Raw genomic sequence first — 18,028 nt, 5'->3', positions numbered from 1 at the left:
CCAGCTTTGTTTTCCTCAAGAAAAAAAAAAAATGGCTGCTCAAAAATTATTTTGGCTATTCAGAGTCCTTTAGGATTCCATACGAATTTTAAAATGTCTCTTTCTATTTCTGTAAAAACTGCCATTGGGATTTTGATAGGAATTGGACTGAATCTATAGACCACCTTGGGTAGTATGGACATTTTAACAATATTGAGTCTTCCACTCCATGAACACAAAATGTCTTTCCATTTATTTGTGTCTGCTTTAACTTCTTACAGAAATGTTTTTTCTACCTTCAGTGTACAACTTTTTTGCCTCCTTGGTTAAGTTTACTCCAAAGCATTTTATTCTTTATGATGCTACTATAAGTGGGACTGTTTTCTTAATCTCCTTTTTGGAATCTTCACTATGGTGTATAAAAACACAACTGATTTTGTACCCTGGAATTTGTCTGAATTTACTTATTACTTATAACAAGTTTTTTGTGGAATTCTTAGAGTTTTCTACATATAAGATCATGTCATCTGCAAACAGAGATAATTTTATTTTTTCCTTTCCAATTTGGACGCCTTTTCTTTCTTTCTCTTTCCTAATTGCTCTGGTTGGGACTTCCAGTACTATGTTGAATAGAAGTGGCAAAAGAGGGCATCCTTCCATTATTACTGATCTTAGAGAAAAAGCTTTCAATTCTTCATCACTGAGTAAGATGTTAGCCGTTGGCTTTTCATATATGGTCTTTATGATGTTGCGGTATTTCCCTTCTATCCATAATTAGTTGAATGTTTTATCATGAAAAAGTGTTGACTTTTGTGGAATGCTTTTTCCGGATCAATCGAGAGGATTATGTGGTTTTACTCTTTCATTATATTAATATGTTGTACTGTATTACACATTGATTTTCAAATGTTCCACCATCCTTGCGTTCCAGGTAAGTCCCACTTGGTCATAGTGTATTATCCTTTTAATGTACTGTTGAATTTGGTTTGCTAATCATCAACATTCATTAAAGATATTGGTCTATAGTTTTCTTATAGTATCTTTTTCTGATTTTGGTATTAGGGTAATGCTGGTCTCATAAAATGAGTTTGGAAATGTTCCCCACTTCTTCAACCTTTTAGAAGAGTTTAAGTAGGACTGATGTTAATTCTTCTTTGAATGTTTGATAGAATTTTCCAGTGAAGCCACCTGATCCTGGAAGCCTTTGTTGGGAGGTTTTTGATTACTGATCCAATCTCCTTACCAATTATACATCTGTTCAGATTTTTATTTCTTCATGTTCAGTCTTGGCAGGTTATAAGTTTCTAGAAATCTATTCATATCTTTTAGGTTATCCAATTTGTTAGCATATAATTATTCATGGTAGTCTCTTATGATCCTTTTTATTTCTGTGACACCAACTGTAATGTCATCTTTTTCATTTCTGATTTTTGTTATCTTCTGTTTTTCTCAAAGGGTCTGTCAATTTTGTTAATCTTTTCAAAAAACCAACTCTTAGTTTCATTGATTTTTTTGTATTCTTTTTTCTATCGATTCATCTATCTCTGCTTTAATATTTATTTCCTTCTTTCTGCTAACTTTGGGTTTAGTTTGTTCTTTTTCTAGTATCTTTAAGTGTAAATATAGGTTGTTGACTTGAGATCTAATTTTTAATGCAGGCATCTACCACTACAAACTCCCTCTTAGTACTCCTTTTGCTATATCATATAAATATTGGTACCTTGTGTTTTTGTTTTCATTTGTCTCAAAACATTCTTATTTCTCTTATAATTTTTCTTTTGTCACATTAGTTATTTAAGAGTGTGTTGTTTGGGGCGAGCCTGGTGGCATAGTGGTTGAGTGCACATGCTCTGCTGCAGTGGCCCGGGGTTCACAGGTTCAGATCCCAGGCATGCAACTACACACCATTCATTAAGCCATGCTGTGGCAGAATCTCACATAACAAAATAGAGAAGACTGGCACAGATATTAGCACAGCAATAATCTTCCTCAAACACAAAGAGGAAGTTTGGCAACAGATGTTAGCTCAGGGCCAATCTTTCCCACCAAAAAAAAGAAAAGGTGTGTTGTTTAATTTCCACATATTTGTAAATTTTCCAGTTTTCCTTTAGCTATTGATATCTAGTTTCATTCCACTGTGGTTCAAAAAGATCCTTGGTATGACTTCAGTCTTCTTATTTTTGTTAAGACTTGTTTTGTGGCCGAACATGTCATCTTTCCTGGAGAATGTTCTTTGTCCATTTGAGAGGAATGCGTGTTCTGCTGTGGGTGGAATGTTCTATATAGTCTGGTTAGGTCCATTTGGTCTACAGTGTTGTTCAACTCTACTGTTTCTTTATTGATCTTCTGTCTGGTTGTTCTATTCATTATTGGCAGAAATCTGTTCCTACTATATTATGTTGCTGTCTATTTCTGTCTTCAACTCTGTCAATGTTTGCTTCACATATTTGGGAGCTCTGACATTAGGTGCATATGTATTTATACATATAATGTTTGCATGTACTTACTTTCCTCGTGAACTGACACTTTTATCACTATATAATGACCTTCTTTGTCTCTCATGACAGTTTGACTTTTTATCTGATATACTTGCATACTTTTTTTTTTAAACCCACTCTGCCACTCTCTGTCTTTTGATTGAGGAATTTAATCCATTTACAGTGAAAATAATTACTGATAGGGAAACACACACTATTTCCATTTTGTTGCTTATTTTCTGATGTCTTGTAGTTTATTTATCCCTCTTTTCCTCTCTTGATCCTTTCTTTGTGTTTCATTGGTTTTCTGTAGTGACATGCTTTGATTCCTTTCTCATTTTCTTTTGTGTATCTTCTATAGGTATTTTCTTTGTGGTTACCATGGGAGTTACATGAAACATTTTATAACTATAACAATCTATTTTAAACTGTTACAACTTAACTTCAACTATACACTAAAACTCTCCTTCTTTACATCTCCCCTTCTTTATGGTATTGATGTCACAAATTAGATCTTTTCATATTTTATATCTATTAGTTTTATTGTTAGTTATTTTTCATGCTTTTATGCTTTTATTTTTTAAGTTCTATACCCGAATTAAAAGTGATTTATGTACTACTACCATTACAGTGTTACAAGATTTTTTTTTTTCTGCTTTATCTCCCCAAATCCCCCCGGTACACAGTTGTATATCTTAGTTGCAGGTCCTTCTAGTTGTAGCATATGGGACACTGCCTCAACGTGGCCTGACGAGTGGTGCCATGTCTGTGCCCAGGATCCGAACCCTGGGCCACCACAGCGGAGTGTGTGAACTTAACCATTCAGCCACGGGGCCAGCCCCTACAGTGTTACAAGATTTTATATTTGTCTATGTGTTTACCAAAGAGCTTTATATTTTCATATGCTTTCATGTTATGTCTAGCATCCTTTCATTTCAACTTGCAGGACTCCCTTTAGCATTTCTGATACGGCAGGTTTAGTGGTGATGTACTCCCTCAGCTTTTGTTTATCAGGGAAGGTCTTTATTTCTCCTTCATTTTTTAAGGACAGTTTTGCCAGATACAGTATTCTTGGTTGGCAGTATTTTTTCTTTCAGCATTTTGAATATATCATCCCACTCCCTCCTAGCCTGTAAGGTTTCTGCTGAGCTATCTATTGATAATCTCATGAGAGCTCCCTTGTATGTGACAATTTGCTTTTTTCTTGCTGCTTTCAAGATTCTCTCTTTACTTCTGACAGTCTTACTATAATGCATCTTGGTGTGGGACTACTTGAGTTCAACCTGATTGGTGTCCCTTGAGCTTCCCGAATTTGGATGTTCATTTCCTTCCTCAGGTTTGAGAAGTTTTCTGCCATTATTTCTCATAGATTTCTGCCCTTATTCCTTATAGTTCTCCCATACTGCATATATTGGTCCACTTGTCATATCTCATAAGTCTCTTAGGTTTTCTACATTCTTTGCCATTCTTTTCTTTGTTCCTGACCCAATAATTTCAAACAACTTCTCTTCAAATTCTCTGATCCTTTCTTCTGCTTGACTGAGTCTGTTGAACCCCTCTAGAGAATTTTTCAATTTAGTTATTGTATTATTCAGCTCCCGAATTTATTTGGTTCTTTTTTTATACTTTATATATATATATATATTTGATATTTACATTTTGCTCATGCATCATTTTCCTGCTTTCATTTAGTTCTCTAAGTTCTCTTGTAGCTTACTGAGTTTAACAAAAATATTTTGAATTCTTAGGTAATTCAAAAATCTCAGCTTCTTTAGGGTCAGTTTCTGGATATGTATCTTGTTCCTTTGATTGGGCTGTCCCTATTTCCCTGTTTCTTTGTATGCCTCATTATTTTTTGCTGGGATTAGGGCATTTGAAAAACTAGCCACCTCTCCCAGTCTTTATGGACTCACTCTGCACAGGGAAAGACCTTCACCTATCAGTCTGGCTAGTGATTCTGGGAGCCTCTCAAACGTTTTCTGGGGATGTCTTCTTTGAGCTTGTGCATGTAATTTCCCAGTTAGAGAGTTTTGCCAGTTTCTTTTTCCAGAGCCTGTAACCTCTTTCTCCCTCTGGTGTCTGTCTGCAGTACCACAGGTTCTTTGGCACGGCAACAAGCAGCTGAGCTCTCATCTGTCCTCAGTGGCCCCAGGTATCCAAAGTATGCCAGTTCCTTAGCACTCCCAGTCAGGTGAGACAGAAATCAGTGCAAATGGCTTCTCAAAAAGCAGGAATGGAGCCAGCCCTGGTGGTCCAGTGGTTAAAGTTGGGCACTCTCACCACTTTGGCGGCCTGGGTCTGCTTCCTGGTCGCAGAACCACACCACCTGTCTGTCAGTTGCCACGCTGTGGTGGCAGTTCCCACAGAAGAACTAGGACTTACAGCTAGGATATACAATCATGCACTGGGGCTTTGGGGAGGAAAAAAAAAAAGAGGAAGATTGGCAACAGACATTAGTTCAAGGCAAATCTCCTTCCCTGAAAAAAAAAGAAAAAAAAGCTGGAATGTTGAATACATGTTCCACTCTTCTATTTCCCTCCTGATGGAGAAGTCATGAGCTTGGTGTTTATTACCAATCATGCCGAGGTGTGCTGCTTGGGGGAATGCTTAGGGTGAAATGAAACAACTTTCCTTACCCGTTTCAGTGCCGCTGTTCTTGGCTTTGCACATGCCTAGGATACTGTAACTTCTTAACTGCTTTCTGGAGTTGTCATAAAGGCTTTCTGGAACATATCTTAAGTCAATGCCTCTGGGGGGAAACAAGCCTGGGGCTTCCTTTCAACCATCTTGCTGGCATACCTCCTCTTACATTTGCCTGGGCACCCCGTTTATGGCTGGAAACTAAAGTGGGGGCAGTCTCGTGGGATTGAGCCCTTAACTTGCAGGGTCTGTGCTAATTTCAGGTGGTGTCAGAATTGAACTGAACTGTAGGATACCCAGTTGATGTCAAAGAATTGGAGAATTGCTTGGTATCAGAAAAAAATACATGGGGATATATTTTTTCTAAGACAAAAATGGAAAAGTGTAAGGATCATCACTCTTAATTATAGTTATAAATTGTCTATTCCCTGTAAAATTTTTTAGCATACCTTCTTGCCAGAGCAAACAAATAGTCTATGAATTACAACACGAGGCAAAAATTCTCCACTTATTTTTAAAAACACCATCACTATAAAACAATTTTGTTTTTAAAAAGCATTATTCATCTTCAGTCAACAAGCTCAGTATTAGCCACTGCCAAATATATGGCAAGGAAGATCTAAAAAGATATATAAGTAGTTACAAGGAAACACCAAGTCACACCAGGTATTATTTTAAAGTTTAAGTAGTTGGTACAGAAAAGGGGTATTTTCAAGTAGCACCATGACTAACAGTAGGCCATGCGGGGGGCGGGGGGGGGGGGGTAGGTTGTGTAATAAAGCCTCTTGGTTATAACAAAGTTTGCTGCTGTAATACAAGACAATAAAACAAGACCAAAAAAACAAGACGGAATATGTATTTCTCTTTCACTTAAGTCCAGGACATCCATCAAGTGCTAAACAATATCAGGAACCCAATCTCTTTCATCTTATTCCTCTGCCACCCCTGGATACTGCTCTCCTCCACAAGGCGGAAGATAGCCCACCACATCCACTAACCTATGTGGAGGGGGTAAGAGAGGAAGCAAGGGCACATCCAGAGAGGGGCACATTGCTTCCTCTCAGATGTAACTGGCCAGAGAGCCCCTGCTGGTGCAAAGGATGCTGGAAACTGTAGTCTTTGGTTGGGCAGCTGTGCACCCAACTAAAACTTGATATTGGGGGAAAATGAGCAGTCTCTCTCAGAAGAGTACCTGTTAGTCCCCAGGCTCCATCCAACTAAGATGTTGAAACCATCACACACAGTTCTTATTAACTACAAAAAGCATCATGCAGTTCCTTTTACCCTCAATCCTGTTAGGATTATGATGAATATGATCACACACTGTTCTTAATGTCTTCGCATTGACTATAGAGTCATTACTCATTTCTTTGTGGAATGAGATCAAGGACCACACAAGACAATTTATGTGAAAACCCTTAAAGGTATACAAATACACACTTGTTAATGAAATGTAAGCCCAAGAAGCATATAAATAAGATCTATGACACTGCCATTTATTTCAAAGTTTAGCAATTAAGACTTCCTATTTGTACCCTAAATCACAACAAAGTCTATATGACAAACCTCTAATAAGTTAATTTAGCTCAGAATTAGAAGAGACTTCAAAAATCCTTTAGTCTAAACTAGGGGACAGCAAATAATGTCCTACACATCAGCCCAGCTCATTTTTGTAAATGAAGTTTTATTGGCACACAGCCACTCTCATTTACTTACACACTGTCCATGGCTGTTTGCACACTACAACTGCAAAGTTCAGTACTTGTGACAAAGCCCGCATGGCCCGCAAAGACTAAAATATTCACGTCTGGACCTTTACAGTAAATCTGCCAACTCCCACTCTCAACTCTTCACTTATAACAGGGGTTCTGGAGAGAGAATAACTAACTTATTTGCCTGAAGTCACAAAATTAGTGATACAGTTGGAACCCAGATGCCTACTGACTCCCGGATGGAGACCTTTTCAGCACCACCATGCTACCTACTCTCTTTTCCCTCGTTCACTTATCAAGCAAGTTATGAGTTATGAAATGGAGAGCCAGGCTCCTGCAGATTTCTTATAGTGTCACAAATAATGAGCATTTCAGCCTCCCCCCCATCACATCACCTGCTAGGCTCTTCAATCTGGATGTCAGATGCTATCTCAAAACCTAGTGTTCTGTAATCAACCTCATCACACTGCTCCCAAAGCCACGCTGCCCTCGGGCTTTCCTGCTGCTCTCAGAGGTGACACCTTTGTCCTGATCACTCCAGCCACCCTTCAGCCCTTGACCTTCAACTCCAAAAGCACCAACTCTCAACAACCAGCTTTGGCAAGCTCACTTCTTCCCACCTTTCTTGACTATTATTCAATCTAGAATCCGGGCTCTTATTTCACATCTGAACTCTCACACTAGAATCCTACCTGTTTTATCTGCATCCTCCCTCTAATCCCTCCTCCTTAGAGAAGCATTCCTTATAAAATATCATAAAGCTCTAACTCAGATGTCATCAATATTTGTCTAAAATGTGAAGTCTAAACTCCTTATGGGGCTTTCCCAATTCTCCCCTATACAAACCTCCTGCGCCAGTTAAATTGTCTCAGTTTTCTAGCTCCCAAATCTATTTGTGTCTTCTTGCTCCCAAAGCATTGCTGTGCCATTTCCTCCCTTTCTCAATATCTTTCTTCAGAAACCAGCTTAAATTCTACCTGCTCCTCCTCAAATAATTAAGTAAAAAAGGAGGTATAGAAAGAAAAGAGTAGGTGTATATATCATACTTTTTCTTTTCACACAATGTTCCAGTACCTTTCACTTGCTAATTCACCAGAACTGTTTACCTCCCACAGTAAGACTTCTACTGACATACTCAGCAAAAAGTAAAAAAGCAAAGAAGTAAGAAAGTACACTACAATGTTTGTTACATTGGAATTTGAGCCAAAACACAATTTTATCAATGCTTTCCAAGGCACTGATTGTTGAAGCCCTAGTATTTTTTAATATAAAATACAAATATTTGCAAAATGAAGAAGAATGATACACAAATTTATGATAACATGTAAGGTAAGAGACACAGTGTAGTAAAAAATATAAACTTGTGGGCTGGCCTAGTGGCACAGCAGTTAAATTCATGTGCTGCACTTTGGCGGCCTGGGGTTCGCGGTTCAGATCCTGGGCACAGACCTATGCACCACTCATCAAGCCATACTGTGGCAGCATCCCATCTTAATAGAGGAAGACTGGCAACAGCTGTTAGCACAGGGCTAATCTTCCTCACAAAAAGAACATATATATATATATATATATATATATATATACGTATGTATATATAAACTCAGAGAAACCTGGATTCAAATTCCTATCAGTGGCTACATAACTTTACACAAGTGTTTTAACTTCTCTAAGTTCCTCAAATGTAAAATAAAGTTGATTCTCATTATTTGAGGTAGTTGCATTGTAAAAAGTTGCCATGAACACTGAATTAGCAAACAATGAACCACTGCTCTTACAGGACACACGGAGTCAGGCTCCTGCAAGCCTCTGGTGACAGCGTTTTCGTCAATCAATACATAACCTTGTTTCATGTATGCTTCTGTACAAGGGCACCTCATTAACATACACTGTTGGCTCATTAACAGTGAACTCATGGGCAACGCACTATAATTCACGCCTGAACAAAACTTATCCAACACGTGCTTCTCCATAAGGCACATCACAGCTTCCTGCCCTAAGGAACACTAGACGGCACTTCAGCACTAAGCTTGGGGGCTATCCACAACAGCAAATCACCAATTAAATAGTACAAAACTATGGAAAATATGGCACTAAACAGACTGCAGAAAGGACACTTCTTTACAGTGTGAGAGCTGGCCCAAGAAAGCAGAGTTCCACCCCAGCTGGGAAGGTGTGCATCAGGCGACTCAAAGTTTTTGCTGCTCTCCACATGTCTGTGAATGACAGTGAAAGCGCCACAGCTAATAAATTTTAGTAAACAGGTAAATTTGCAAATATGGAATCTGAGAATAAGGAGGATCAACTGTACCTACTTTTCAGGGTTATTGTGAGTATTTGCAATGACACATGTAAAGCACTAACAAAGTGCCTGGCACAGGGCAGGAACCAGCACTATCACCCAGTATTATATCCTCCAAATCGAGATACAGTCACTTATTTTGAAAAACACCTCTACTGAGTAAAAGTATTCCATTTATCATATATTATACATGAAACGATTCAAGATATCTTTCAAACACTGGAACTGATTAACATCTGCCACTTAGTTTTGATGAAGATTTCGTGCGGAATGTTATACTCCCATCTAGAAGATGATAAAGCTAAACCATAGTTTTCCTTCTTCAACATTTGTTACCATCTTGGAAAGTGAAAGCCCACATCAGGAGCTCCTAGCAACCTTCCTCTGACTTGGCCCCAGGGCCTCTCCTTAGAAACCAATCTGACAGGTTCTCCGTGTGCTTACCATTTTCCCCCCCTGCGTCTTGGGGGTCCCTCCTGTCCTCAGTTTCTATATACGCAAAGGTGAGAACAGTCAGTCTTCCCTCAAAGCAGCCCCACTAGACTTTCAGGGCAGAAATGTTGGTTTATCTGACTGTCCACAGCACCAAGATAGGGAAGAGCTTGCTCATATGTGATAAGCAAGCAGGGAAAATGAGCCGCCTGCCATGGACAGATAGGAAACCCAAGTTCACAAAATTCTTGTGACTCTCCCTAGTCTGGATGTTGATTCACTCTGAGGTAACAGACGAAAGCCCTCTTGCGCTTCAGTCTTTTAATCCTAAAGCTGGGCTTATTAGCACCAGCTACATGTACCATGCATCTCGCTCCCCAAACCCAGACGAAAGGCAAAATCAGCCATTCTTCTCAACAGATGATCTAATAAAGGCAGAACAAACATCTCCCAGCCTCACCTCAGGGGACAAAGTACCCTTAAGGAAGATCTGAGCGTTAAGGAAGATCTGAGCGAGGCGAGCACAGTTCACTTGACCACAGCCTTAGAACAGGACAGGTGAGCTAGACCCTGTGTTCAATGATCTTCAGTTTGATTCACAGAGTCTAACTCAAATGTAATGATGACTAGCAGTTTTTTAAGAATATTCTAAGTCACGCTACCTTAAGGTCCAGTAAAAAACAGTAAAAGTGGATCTTATTAATTGAATTTTAAATTCTTAGGAATAACACTTTCAACTAAACGCTCACATTACCATTTACAGGTGAACGCTATACAGAGTAGCATGCTGGGGCCTGAGAGAGACAGACAGTCTTAACCATTTCTACCCTCAAGCAGCTCACTGTGCTAAAAGGACATAACAGAGAACCTTGGAAATTACCGAGCTATTTTCCTAGAGAGGTTCCATAGGACAGGGCAAGTAGAAGAATCCACAACACTTCTGGATGAGCTGATCTGAATTTGGGGGAGAATCCAGAGCTGTGCTGTCCAATCCAGTAACCAATAGCTAAACGTAGCTACTGGGGAGCTGAAACGGGGCTTGTACAACTGAGGAATTGCATTTTTAATTATTTAAATGTCAATTTTAAAAGAGATACTCAATTCAGTTACTGGAAAATTTTTAAATATGTTTGGAACAACTTGGATAAAACTACTTTTTCATTTGCAAAATTTATAAAATATAAACAGTGATCAAGTACTTACAACGAAAAGTTAGCACCCAAATTGAGATTTGCTGATAAATGTAAAATACCAGATTACAAAGAATTAGTATGAAAAAAAGTAAAATATCTAATTAATTTTTATATTGATTACATAGTCATATAACTAATATTTTGGATATACAGAATTTAGAATATTGCATTGAAATTAATTTCGCCTTTTTAAAAACTTTTTAATATAGCTACTAGAAGATCTTTGCACTCTATTTCCCCTGGGCAGCACTCCTCTATCCCACAAGCCTCCTTTAGGTCGAGTTAATGGAATCCAGGGGAGGGGTGAGCGTTTGACCTATCGTCTTTTTCTTTTCCTTCTCTTGTTTCACTCTTCTTCCCCTTCACTCAAATAATTCTCAACTACTTATATTTGGCAAAAGTAGTTTTGCTGACTAAATTTCTGATTTAGCTCATATGAGTGTCCAGTAAGACTAACCCTACAAAGAAGTATTTGCTACCCAAAAATGAATCCATACCTAGAATGAATCAGATCTTCTAAGGCTGGAGAACTCCTATCCATCCTTGCAGACCCAGTGAAAATGAAACCTGCTCTACAATTCCTTCCTTGCATTTAATTCCCTCAGCACTTCACACAGGACTATGCCACAGCATTTATAGTCAGGTGGTGGTGTTACTTGAAAATCCTGTGCCTCATCCCTTCATTTCACAAGAACTGACCAATGTGCACCAGCTATGTGCCTGCACTTTTCTTGCCATTAGGGACACAGCAGTGGACATGAACTCCTTTCTCTGCGGAGCTTTTACCCTAGAATCTAGATGACTCTTAAGAAGAGAGATAACAAGTGCTCTCTAAATGCCGTCAAATGAGTAAAATGCAAGAGGCCAGCATCCTAAGTAGGAATCCAGCCGTCCTGATGTTTGGAATCACCATTACTTCCACCCCCTCACACCTCCTGTCAATTTGGGCCCCACAGGCTGAATCAATAGGGGCAAGAAAGATTCTCAGGGTCAAGACTACTTGGGAAGAGGGCTTAGAGGAGCCTGACTAAAATCTGGTCAAGGAAAGTCTTTGGCACCACTGAGGAGCTGTGTGGCCTTTCCAAGTCACCCACCCACTCTGTGACTGGTTTCTGCAGCTGGCAAATGGTGGCACCAACCCATGTGAAGGGCTTATGATCGTGCTTAAGCACAGCAGACAATAAAGGTTAGACTTAGCGTATACTCACCCCAATTTTACAGCTGAAAGACAAAACTGAAGCTTGGCTAGGTCAAGTGGCTTGTACAAGGTCACCTGGCAAACAAGTCGCAGAGATGGGACTCAACCAAGGTACACCAGAAACTACTGTCCAAATCTACACTACTAGGCTGTATTTTCATGGAAATGCAGTTATTCTGACTACAGTTTAATACATCTAATGACAGAGTAACAGGACTGGTGGGGAAGTTTTCAGAAGTTTTTATTTAGGCTTGTAAACGTATGAAACACTATTTAATATCATACATGAGATAAATATAAATTAAAACCACATTAAGATGCTCATTTTCACCTATCAGATGTAAAACGGCATACACACTGCATCGTATCACATTGGCAAGCCTGTCATGAAAGACTTTCTCATACACTGCTAGTTGAAATGTACATCCATACAACCTCTTTGGGAGGGCTATTTAGAGAAATCTACCAAAATTACAAATGTATATGCCCTTGGACTCAGCAGCTCCACTTTTAGAAATTTATCCTCAGATATGGGAAATGACTTATGCTGCATGTTTGTAATAGACAAAAGACTAGAAATAACCTCCTAAAGGTCATCAATAGGGGACCAGTTTTTTAAGTTTATCTATCCATACAAGGAAATACAACACTGAAACACACACATGCACACACATACACACCTACACACAAAAGAATGAAGAAGCTCTTCATGTATCAATAAGATCCAAAACATACTGCTAAGTGGAAAAACCAAGCTCTAAGAGTTTAAAAGTTGTTAATTAAAGCCCTCATTCTATCATAAAAGCTCATGCTCTTCCCAATACACCATCCCCCAAAAAGAATGCTAGGCCTTATAGCATTCACTTTGTGAACTTAGGAGCTCAGATAAACCATCAACTATCTAGTCTACTCCACTAAAGCAAATGTCAACAGAGCCCTCACAGCACCATCCAAGAAAGGATTCTGTCTAATCTAAACTAAGGTTTACTATCCCTTGGTTCTTCCTATTTTCAAAGCAGATTAAAAAACACCTGAAATGTTCCCTGACCTTTTTTTTTTTTTGGAATGTCTACAGAATATGTCTAAGCATTTTAAAACCTTTAACAGGAAAATATGCCAAAAATTCTCTGAGGTTTGTTTTTAAAGGCATTAATTTAAAGCTGGCTAATCCCTCTGCAGTCCAGCTTGAAGCAACTGAAGAACCAGTCTGAACTGCATCATGTCGAACATACCTCCACGTTTCTTTCTTTGCTATTGCATAAAACTCCGAGGGGGAGAGGTTAAAAAAAGGCTCAACAACCTCAATATTCATTAGAAGAGACCCAACTAGATAAACTTTGGCATTTAATATCATAGTCTTAAAAATGAATTTTTTTTAACTGCAGTGATGAAATAGGGAGTGCTTCATGATACACATGTTATTGAGGGAACAATTCAAGGTGCATAAAAATGTTTATGGTGGGAAAGCAAATTAACGATTTCAAAGAAACATTTATGTATATGAATAAATGTTTCCTGGCAAACTACACAAGAAAAGTAACAATATTTCCCACTGGAAAGAGGGAAGAAGTCAAGACCTAGTATTTAATATCCAGAAATCTTTTACCACATGTATAGCAGTTTTTTTTTTTTAATAAACTAGACTCACTAAAACTTGTTTCTCTTTGTTAAATGACTGCAATGAATGAGAAACCTTATAAACCTCACTGTTAGACTTTCATGCAAACCAGTTGTATATTCATGACATAAAAGTCCAATACCCTAAAGAGAAGGTCAGAGAAATTTATTTTCTACAGTGTTAAAGCTATTCTTAGTATCAGTTAGTGTTTTTTAAATCCAAGTAATGATTTTGAATGCCTCACATTTCAAACTTATTAAACCTAACATTAAGCTATTTTTTTTTTTCTTTTTAAAAAAAACAACACAGGGGCCGGTTCTGTGGCCGAGTGGTTAAGTTCTTGCGCTCCGCTGCGGCGGCCCGGGGTTTGGATCCTGGGCGCAGACATGGCACCGCTTGTCAGGCCACATTGAGGCAGCGTCCCACATCCCACAACTAGAGGGACCTGCAACTAAGATATACAGCTGTGTACAGGGGGGTTTGGGGAGATAAAGCAGGAAACAAAAAACAGATTATAGCTGTGTGACCTGATTTTCAAGAAAGTCGAACACACCAGACAGGAACGCAAACTAAATACCTTTCTAGGCAAACTGTACTCTCAGCCTGCATGTATAATATCAAAGGGCTGACTTTTTTGGGGGGTAAGGGGGCTGAATGACTGAAAACAAAACAGAACCTGGAACTTCTTGCTCACGAGATGCTGAATTTAACAGATCCATTAAGTCCTTCTGGCATATTAATTGCTACTTCTTTCAACTTTAAAACTTTGCAAGCAGATAGATTTGTCATGAATTTTAAAATTTAATTCTAAGAGAAACTGGCTTTGGAATAAAGATCAATCCTCCTGAAGGAATTAACTAAATTTAGAGTATGACTAACCTGTCACAGCTAAAAATGTCTGTTTTTCTATAGCAAAGTTTTCTCAACACATTAAACCATAGATATCCTTAATAAAGGAACATATAAACCAGTCAGATCTCACTCCTAGAAGATAACATAGGAGAAAAGCCAGATGACCTCGGGTACAGCAATGACTTCTGAGACAGAAGGCCAAAGACACGATCCACGAAAGACATAACTGACAACCTGGACTTCATTAAAATTAAAAACTTCTGCTCTGCACACGACACTGGCAGAAGAAGAGAAAGCACAGACTAGGAGACAATATTTGGAAAAGGCACATCTAAGGACTGTAATCCAAAATACACAAGAAGCTGTCACGACTTAATAAGAAAACAAGCAACCCGATCTAAACCGGGGCAAAAAGCTGAACAGACGACTCAGCAAAGATAGAGGGATGGCAAATAAGCATATGAGAAGGCTCCACATCATACGTCATCAGGGAAACGCAAATTAAAACGACAGTGAGAGACCACTACACACCTATCCAAACGCCCGAATCCAGAACACTGACATCCCCGCGCCGGCGAAGGAGAACAGCAACTCTCACCACGCTGGCTGAGCGCACAAGGGTGCAGCCCCTTAGGAAGACGGTTTGCTTTATTACAAACTCAACACCCTCTTACCACACAATCCAGCAATCACGCTCCTTGGTACTTATCCGGGTGCCTTAAAAACCTAAGTCCACGCAAAAACCTGAGCACAGATGTTTACAGCAGCTTTATTCAAAATCGCCAAAGCTTGGAAGCACCAAGACGTCCTTTAGCAGGTGGATGGATAACAACCTGTGGTCCATGCAGACAGCGGAGCAGTATTCAGCGCTAAAAACAACTGAGCTGTCAAGACAGGAGGAACCTTAAACGCATACGAGTAAATGAAGGAAGCCAGCCTGAAAAGGCCACACACTGTGTGATTCCAACCATGACATTCTGGAAAAGGCAAAGCTATGAGGACGTAAAGGGATCAGTGGCGGCCAGGGGTTAGAGGAGAAGGAGGTATGAATTACTGGAAAAAACAGGTTTGTAGGTCAGTGAAACTACGTATAAACACGTATAAACCACATATAAAGTCTCATCGTTATATCTGAGAGAGCTGCTGTTTAGAATAAACACAAAATCCTGAGATTTACACAATGAAAAGTGGGGTAAGCACTAACACCATCAAAACCCGGCGCATGACAAGTTCGGCCGCGGAGCCGCATGTAATGGAGGCGGGAAGCACATGCAACTCCCGCAGGACAGTCAGGCCGCCACCGCTCCAGCGCCGAGCGAGCGGCGTCTCCGCCGCGCACGAGCCGCGAGCAGAAGGACGCGGCCCGCCGCCGACGTGGGGCAGCCCGGCAGCAGCAGGGGGGCGTCTCCACACACCCAACAACAAACAAAGCGTTCCGCCAGCGCCGAGACACACAGCACCCGAATCTCGGGCCAGACGTCCTCGCCCAGGGCTGAGGCGCCGCGCCGGGGAAAGCGGCGGAGAGGGCAGCGCCCCGGGCCGGCCCCTCGGAGCGCCCCAGCGCCGCCGGGACCTGCGCGGAGGAGGCTCGCGCTCCCGCGAAGGGCGCCTCTTCCTCCAGGCAGCCCGGCCTCCGGAGAGGGCACGGCCGTGTCCGCACGCCCCCCAGCGCCCCGACCCCGGGCTGCCCGGACCCCGCGCCCGCGACCCCGGGCTGCCCGGACCCCGCGCCCGCGACCCCGGGCTGCCCGGACCCCCGCGCCCCGACACCGGGCTGCCCGGACCCCGGGCTCGCGACCCCGGGCTGCCCGGCCGGCCCGCGTGCGGGGGCGGCGAGGCCGCGGGGGCAGCGCCCGCTCGGCAGGGTCCTCCCGGCCGGCGGCGGCAGCCCAGGCCTGGGCCCACCTGCGCCCCCACCTGCGCCCCCTCACCTGCGCGGCGGCGGCGGCGGGCGGCGGCCCCCCCCGCAGGCCGTCCTCCTCCTCGGGGGGCTCGTCCAGCAGCACCCGGCCGCGGCCCAGCTTCCACATGCTGCGGCCCGGCTCGCGTCCGTGCGTCCCCGCGTCCGCGCGCCTCCGCGGCCAGCCGGCGGGCACTCGGCGGCGGCTCCTGCGGACCGGCACGCGGCCAGTGGGGCCGGGCGGGGCCGCCCTCCATACGGCCCCCCCGGGCCGGCCCCCCTGACTGGGCCCCCGCCCCCAAACCCACCCGGACCCACCTCCGGACCAGACCACCATGCCCCCGCCTCCACCGCCCCGGCCAGCCCCTCCTCCCAGCGAGGTCACCGCCCACCGCAGCGCCCCCGCGACGAGGTCACCGCCCCCTCCCGGCCAGGCCAGGCCCCCTCCGCGCACAGCCTCCGCCCCGGGGGCCTCACCTCCGGACCCTCAAACGCTGGCCCCTCAGCCCGAGCCGGCCCCCGTCACCCCGGGAACCCCTCACCACGGCCCCCCTCACCCCGGGACCCCCTCACCCTGGCCCTCCCCTCACCCCAGGACCCCCTGATACTCGGCCCTTTCTCATCCCTGGTCCCCGGTCGCCCCTCACCCCAGGACCCCCTCAGCCCGGGTCCCCGGCATCCCCCCTCACCCCGGGACCCCCTCAGGCCCGGCTCTTTCTCACCCCAGGATCACCTCACCCCGGGACCTCCTTACCCCGGGCCCCGGTCTCCCCCGGCCGACCCCGACCCGGAGCTGACCCCTCACCCCCGGCGGTGGGCGCGGCCATGTCTGCAGGGCTGCGGCGCGGGGGGCGGGGCGGCCCGGGCTCCGGTCACCTTGGCAACCGCTGCCCGCCGCCATGCGCATGCGCACGGCCATCTGCCCGCGGGGCAGGCTGCGCGTGGTCCGGGTCGCGGTTCCAGCTCGGCTTCCGGCCCCAGAATGGCGCGCGGGCGGCTGCCTCTGCAGTCGCTCGGTCCCGGGGGACGTCCGCTGGGCGGCCACGGAGCGAGGCGGGTCAGAAGGGCTCTCGGCCGCGCGGCCCTCCCTCTGGCCCCCCGGCGGGCCCCGGGCGCTGACCCGAGGGCCGTGGGCAGCGGGCTCCGCAGGCAGGTGCATCCGCGGCCTGGGCTCGGCCGGGCGCCCGGGCGGTGCGCAGACGCCGGGAGGCGAAGGAGGGGAGCTTTGTGGGCGTCCGCCTCGGAGTCTGGGGTCCAGGAGGAGAGCAGGCGGGGGCTGCACCTGCCCCGCCGACGTGGGAGCGGGACGTGGGAGCGGGAGGCCCGCGCGGCCCCGCTGGCCCTCAGTCCTGGCCCCTCCGGTCCGGGGGCCGAAGGCTGTCAGCGAGGCCGAGGGCTTCCTGCCCCTGAGCGGCCAGGAAGACGTCCGCGAGGTGTGGTTTGTCTCAGAAAAGAAGCAAACCCTAGAATACGAAGATAGTCAACTCATTGTGATCAGGGAAATGCAAATTCACATGAAATGCTATTTTTTTCCACCTATGGACGCGGTAAACATCTATGACGATGTCTCCAGGGTTGGGAACCGAGCAGGAACCCTTCACAGGCTGCTGGTGCAAAAGCTACAAATCTTGGGAAGGCAAACTTCATGTATTTGTTAGTATCTATCAAAATTTTAGGGTGCACACCCTCCTGCCCAGCAAATTAACTTATAGAGAGAAACTTTTCACT

At 43.9% G+C, this 18,028-nt stretch overlaps 1 protein-coding gene across 5 annotated transcripts in view; it reads right to left on the bottom strand.

Annotated features, from left to right (window-relative positions):
* The window catches only part of TDRP (testis development related protein), a 54,385-nt gene extending 36,911 nt beyond the window's left edge, over positions 1-17,474 (bottom strand). The window contains exons 1-2 of one of the 5 annotated variants that reach the window (XM_044760562.2): positions 17,055-17,147; positions 16,332-16,509 (exon numbers count right to left, since the gene is read on the bottom strand). In XM_044760562.2, the coding sequence (XP_044616497.2) occupies positions 16,332-16,430 (99 nt within the window). In that variant the 5' untranslated portion in view covers positions 16,431-16,509; positions 17,055-17,147. Of the gene's footprint in view, positions 1-16,331; positions 16,639-17,054 lie in introns of those variants that run through there. The other 4 variants (XM_070500105.1, XM_070500102.1, XM_070500103.1 and 1 more) reach the window with 4 other exon arrangements.
* Positions 17,475-18,028: the final 554 nt, after the last annotated feature.

This window comes from Equus asinus, chromosome 27, assembly GCF_041296235.1.
Source record: "Equus asinus isolate D_3611 breed Donkey chromosome 27, EquAss-T2T_v2, whole genome shotgun sequence".
NCBI classification, from domain to species: Eukaryota; Metazoa; Chordata; class Mammalia; order Perissodactyla; family Equidae; genus Equus; species Equus asinus.
This window is presented reverse-complemented; position numbering and strand designations above follow the sequence as displayed.